General features: G+C 42.8%; 1 protein-coding gene across 1 annotated transcript; it reads left to right on the forward strand.

The window, feature by feature from the left end:
- The first annotated feature begins 208 nt into the window (after nt 1-208).
- Nucleotides 209-6,076, forward strand: LOC108926932 (actin-related protein 2/3 complex subunit 1A). The gene is made up of 10 exons (XM_018739955.2): nt 209-461; nt 1,376-1,469; nt 1,556-1,660; nt 1,784-2,006; nt 2,161-2,268; nt 2,926-3,138; nt 3,560-3,635; nt 4,534-4,727; nt 5,423-5,513; nt 5,649-6,076. The coding sequence occupies exons 2-10, from the start codon at nt 1,406-1,408 to the stop codon at nt 5,685-5,687; spliced, it is 1,113 nt and encodes a 370-aa protein (XP_018595471.1). The 5' UTR covers nt 209-461; nt 1,376-1,405; the 3' UTR covers nt 5,688-6,076.
- The last annotated feature ends 259 nt before the right edge of the window (nt 6,077-6,335 follow it).

Here is a 6,335-nt window from a genome sequence, read left to right on the forward strand (position 1 = left end):
CAACAATTTGGATTGGCCGAACACGCAGCACTGCTTCTCCCATGTTATAATTTAATGCGAAATAACGTTACTTGTGCCTTCATGTACTTGGCTGGTGCTAAGTGGCGTTCCTAAAGCCCTGAAATACCGAATATTAGTACAATATGAATATACGTTCAAAGGCGCGAGGACAGCTACGTGCCGCCGGTCCTGGTTGTGGGCGAGGAGCGCTGTGCGCCTGCGCAGTGCAGAGCGCGTTCCCGGGCGCGTCCCAGCTCGAGCGCCAGCGCCAGCTCCCGTCGGCGCGGCACCCATGTTCCGCACCGTTCGCCGGATTCTCTGACGGTCGTGAGCGCACGCGGCGGATTCGTGTCGACTGCCCAGAGTCCGCGAATTCAGTTCCGCCGGAACCGAGGAGAGCGCGTTCGACCCGACCAAGGACGCCACGTCCGGGCCGCGGCACCGACCGAGGCTGAGCGCAGGTAAGCGGGGACAGGGCCTGGTGGTGGTGGTGGTGTAGGCGGAGGGGACCGGCTCGGCGCACTGGGCCGTACCGCGTCCCCACGGCGGGGAGTGCGCTTCTTCACGGGAAACGGCGCGGGTTGCTGCTTGTGCTTCGCGAATGTGTGTATCATGTGTGTATGTTATATATTATGTGTGTGTGTCTGTGTGTTAGAGAGGGCGAGCGAGCGAGCGCCGCCTCCCTCACACATGCCATGGACGGACCGAGCGCCGGGAACACAAATAAATATCATCATGTCACTCACCTACGTGCACTGCTAAATGATTTAGTAAATCAAGCCACTAACTCACCAACTAACTAGCCAACCAGGTTTCTTCACTCACTGACCACAACTACCACACACTCTGTCTGTTGTGGGTCTTTTATAAATCCGCAAAATAACTCGTGAAAAAAAGCAATTTTAACTAGTTTAGCGCCTTAGGCTTAGCTAGCTAACTAGCATCCGTTACTGTACACATTTCGATATTAATATAGTTGTGGTTACTATTAATAGCTGTTATTTAGAGGACACCTGTGGCATACTTAGTCACTTAGTGTGAGATGGTTGATCGATGTCATCATGATTTACCCATTTCTACCAGGCTCTTCTTACTGTATCAGTCCAGCCAGGGTAAGTACCTGCTCCTCAAACCCAGGATCATCTTCTAAGCCGGATGACACGTGCTGCCGTATGGTGTATAGAGCTTTTTCATTCTAATCTGACTGCGAGGTTTGTTTGGCGCAGCTGGTAGTAATGGCTGCGCAATTTCGACCACGCGGGAAAGGAAATTCGGCGTGATCTTCATCGGCTCCGCGCGAGCGTGCATCCTGGTGTGTTCTCGGTCCTCGCTCGCCGCCTGTACGCGCACCGTGACCGTGTGTTTTTTCCCCTAGAGTCCTGCCGGAGGACACCTGACCACTGCGATGTCTCTGCATCAGTTCCTCCTGGAGCCCATCACTTGTCATGCCTGGAACCGCGACAGGAGTCGTAAGTGAAGCGCCGTGGAGGACCCCTGCTCTCCCCCGGTGCACGGAGTCTCCGTCTCAGTCTCTGGCTTCTTGTCCTTTGCGCAGAAATCGCCATCAGCCCGAATAATCATGAGGTCCATATCTACAAAAAGAATGGAAACCAGTGGGTGAAAACCCACGAACTGAAGGAGCACAACGGACACATCACGGGTATTTGAAGTCTCGCTCTGCTGCTGCAGTAGAGCCCGGTGACCTTGTCACATGTTCCTCTGTTTTTCCTTGGACTTTTTTGAGCGAAATTAACCTCGGCCTAAACCTCCTCTTGATTCCCAGGCATCGACTGGGCGCCTAAGAGCGACCGCATCGTGACGTGCGGAGCCGACCGCAACGCCTACGTGTGGAGCCAGAAGGACGGCGTCTGGAAGCCCACCTTGGTGATCCTGAGGATCAACCGTGCCGCCACCTTCGTGAAGTGGTCCCCTCTGGAGAACAAATTTGCAGTGGGCAGTGGGGCTCGGCTCATCTCCGTCTGTTATTTTGAGTCCGAGAATGACTGGTGAGTCTTTGTGGAAGGGAAAAAAAACCCTGGTGTACAGCTTCCAAAAAAGTTTTGTTTCTTTTTTTTTTTTTTTGTTGTTTTGTTTTAAGTGGGGTAGTTGTGTCAGTCGTTCCTCCGTTACGAAGCCATCATTGCTGATGCGTCCCATCAGGTGGGTGAGCAAACACATCAAGAAACCAATCCGTTCGACTGTGCTGAGCTTAGACTGGCATCCAAACAACGTCCTCCTGGCTGCTGGGTCCTGCGACTTCAAATGCAGGTGAGAGCAGCTTTCTGTATGAGGGAATTCGATGTATTAAACATTAATTGAAAATTGAAAAAAGTAGCCAAAATTAATTTTTTTTCTTCCCCTACAGTTGAAAAACTAGTACAAAATGATTACAGACGATTCTTGTAACGCAGATGCTCCCTTTAATAAATTAACGTGCATTTCAGTTATTCTCACATAATGGTCCATTCTAAAAGAAAGAATCTATTTCTAATACTCTTCTACACGTCATGTCAGGTCTGCTGTGTGTTGTTAAATATCAAGCTTGTGGTGCAGTTGCATGCAGTGAATATTGTAGCAGCAGGTGGCATAGTGGTTAGAGCACGTTAGACACGTTCAAATCCCACCTCTATCTGTAGTTCACTTGAGTAAGGTACTTACCCTAAATTGCTCCAGGAAAAAAGGACCTAGCTTTATAAATGGGTAAATAATTGTAAATAGCTTAACGTGGTCAGTCGCTTTGGAGAAGAGCATCAGCTAAACGAATAAATGTAGATAAGTGGGTAGATCATTGTAAGTAGCTTCTCAGTGTGAGTTGCTTTTAGGAAAAGTGTCTTCCAAATAAATCAGTGTAAATAGAAGAGGAAGAGGTTATGAATGAAAGTAGTGTCTAAGGTGGATTAATGTTTCCTTACCCCCTTTCAATAGGGTATTTTCAGCTTACATCAAGGAAGTGGACGAGAAGCCAGCAGCCACTCCGTGGGGCTCCAAGATGCCGTTTGGACAGGTCATGGCAGAGTTTGGAGGGGCAGGTAGTGGTGGATGGGTTCACAGCGTCTGCTTCTCTGCCAGCGGCAGCAGACTGGCCTGGGTCAGCCACGACAGCACCGTCACCTTGGTGGACGCCACCAAAGGGTCCACGTGAGTACAGCTCAGTGTGAACCTGCTTGTGTCCCTTGTGCAGATAAAAGCAAAAAAAAAAATTAAACACAGTGGCAAGATAGTTGTAAGGTTTATCTGATAATTAGTACTGGAGTTGGTTTTTATATATTTTTTTATACTGTGTGTGTGTGTGTGTGTGTGTGTGTGTGTGTGTATATATATATATATATATATATGAGAGAGAGAGAGAGATATTAATCAAATTGCCATAACATTTTTTTATGCTTATGATTACCATCATGATTTTTGGTATTTTTATTTTCCAGTTTTGTGATAGAGGAGAAACTACTTGGTTGTAACTAAAGTGGTAGCCCAAAATTTATAGTAAAACTGTATTAATTTACAGTATTGTGTAATAAATCTGAAAAGCCTGCTTGTTTGTGTCTTTTTAATTTTGTAGGCTTTCCCAGTTAAAGACAGAATTTCTTCCGTTCCTGAGCGTCGTGTTCGTCTCGGAGAGCAGCATTGTGGCAGCTGTAAGAATATATTTAAATTTAACATTTTCCTTGAATCATTCTGTTGATATGATCGATTTTATTTTGCTGGTAGTTTGAAGGGTACCTTGGATCAAGGCAAATCTTTTTGAAAAGAGAGAGAGAGAGTGAGAAAAAAGAGAGAGTTCCAGTTTTTATGATGTAAGAATTATCTTTCTATTTAACATAATAATCCAAGACAACACCCAGTTTCCAAAGAAAGAGTACTCAGAAACAAGATATTTGTGAACCTTTTTTTCCATTCTCAAGGATGGTTTCCAAATGTGCAAACACATTCTCCATCAAAATGCTCAGTTTATAATTTATTTTCTGGGCACGTACTGTCTGCAATGTTCTGTGTTTCATAACCATGTAAATCCCTGGTCTCTCACTTGCTTTTTTTTTTTTTTTTTTGCATTAGTGGTCCTTCATTTGACCTGTTCTAAATCCCTGACTTGTTAAAATATACAGTATCTATTACTGGATATATAGTCTGTATATACCCTGTATATGTGTGTTTTTTTTTTTTTTTTTTGTACTGCTCTTTTCTGCAATGTACAGCAACACTACATTTATGGATTCCAGTATACCCATAAGCCCTACTTTTTGGTTTGTTTTGAAATGTTATACAGGGACAAACCTGGTCCCTTGTTTTCACTTTTAAGTCATTGACGGACAAGAATCCTTAGACTCCGTTGGCCTGCGTTTCGTCTGTCATCCTGTTAATGTGGTTTTGCACTGTATTGAATGTATTTGTAAAAACCCTGTTTATTTTATTGTGCTTGAACTGAAATTCTTTTAAGAAGTGTTGGCATTTGGACTGGCTGTAGCATCGTTACAAATATTGATTGTTTGAAAAGAGCTGTACGCTCAAGTCACACGTGGCGTCTTTTCTGCACAGGGTCACGACTGCTGTCCGATGCTGTTCCACTGTGATGACCATGGGACGCTAACGTTTGTCTCGAAGTTGGACCTTCCGAAACAAAGCATTCAGCGCAATATCTCCGCCATGGAGCGCTTTCGCAATATGGACAAGAGAGCCACCACTGAGGACCGGAACACTACCCTGGAGACACTGCACCAGAACAGCATCACGTAAGACCCACAACACTCTGAAATAGCTCCTACATGTGCTGTTAATTTTGCAATCAGTAATACTTGCTGATGACATAGTTATGGGTCCTGTCTGGCACATGGGGGGGAGCCTACACACAACAACACACACTAGTGCTTGCATCTGGTTACCATGATTGTATTGATTATAATAATTATTAAAATGACACTAAGTGCTTTTTGCAGAAACAAAACAGTAAACTTTCAACTAAGTGGACTTTACACCAATTCACAGAATGGTAAATTTAAAGTGGGTAAACAAAAGTGTGGTAGGTGTTTTACCAAGTGGGTGTGTAGAGTAGTACTGAGGTGTTTATTTAATGTTTATTGAAAAGTTTGTGATCTGAGGACACTGGTGTCTGACAATGTAGTTTTCACACTGGTTGGAAAAAGTACATTTATTCATTAATGTGTTACTGTATAGTAAGGGCTCCCTGCACGTTATCAACAACCACAGTTTACTCATTTTGCTTATTTTTGTGTTATCCATAAACATTTGTTTAAAAGAAATCTGAAAGCACAAATGTAGTCAAACATGACTATGGATATTATAAAAATAAACTTATAACGATTATGCCCATAGACTTCTGCAGTAAACATTATAGCATTTTCTTCACTAACAGCAGAAAATTTGTTTTTGTTTTTTTTTTTTTTGTTTTGTTTATTTAATCTTTCAGCCAAGTGTCTATATTTGAAGGAGACAAAAGAGATTGTCGTAAATTCTGCACTACAGGTATCGATGGAGCGATGACCATTTGGGATTTCAAGGTAAACAGATTACTGACAATACTCCCCCCCCCCCACAGTGATGAATTGATGTCTGGAATTTTTTCCTTGGTGTTCAGTTACCAGACTGTGGAACTTTTATTATTTTTAACTCTGTCATCCCACTCTACTTCCCAGACTCTGGAGACCTCCATCCAAGGGCTGCGGATCATGTAAAGGAGATCAGTGAACTAGCACGGTGTGCAAAGGCCAGCAAGAGGGTTTCAAGCAACACTTTTCAGATGTCTCAAATGAAGAAGTATTAAGCACTGAGAGGTAGCAAACTTACATGTGTAAACATCACTTTTTATTTATGAAAGGAAAACGAAGATGAACCGGTGTTGGAATGTTAGCTATTTCTTTTGTTTGGGTTTTTTTTTTCTTTTCTTTTTTTTTTTTTCTTTTTTTAAACTTTAGCCATGGTTTTTCTCATTCTGGAACCCCAGCCACGCAAAAGTGGATCATGGGCACTGTTTGTCAGGAGCCCTTGTACAACAGTAACTTAAAAGGGGAGTTTTGTGTGTAAATGGTCTGCTAGAAATAAATGAAGTACATGTACACTACAATCAGACCCTGGTTTCATTTGTGGGTTTTTTTTTAATTTTTTTATATCCTTGAAGTAATTTTTATGCAGCGTTTGTTCACATATATTTTTGTACAGTTTGAAAACTGCAGAATTGTTACTACAATCAATGAGTGTGCAAACATACAAAAAGTAATCTTAATATGAATTTATTTCTGTGCAATTTTAAACATAGCTTTTGCATATTCTAATAAACCCGTCAAACCTATTGAATTATTCAGTAGAATTATAATTTATAAAAT

This window comes from Scleropages formosus, chromosome 20, assembly GCF_900964775.1.
Source record: "Scleropages formosus chromosome 20, fSclFor1.1, whole genome shotgun sequence".
NCBI classification, from domain to species: domain Eukaryota; kingdom Metazoa; phylum Chordata; class Actinopteri; order Osteoglossiformes; family Osteoglossidae; genus Scleropages; species Scleropages formosus.

What these genes read in the sequence shown, in the direction of transcription:
- LOC108926932 (XM_018739955.2), top strand. Translation starts at nt 1,406, where the DNA reads ATGTCTCTGCATCAGTTCCTCCTGGAGCCCATCACTTGTCATGCCTGG. An exon ending in CTGGAACCGCGACAGGAGTC is followed by an intron (nt 1,470 to 1,555) that starts GTAAGTGAAGCG and finishes TCCTTTGCGCAG; the next exon opens with AAATCGCCATCAGCCCGAAT. An exon ending in TCCTGCGACTTCAAATGCAG is followed by an intron (nt 2,269 to 2,925) that starts GTGAGAGCAGCT and finishes CCCTTTCAATAG; the next exon opens with GGTATTTTCAGCTTACATCA.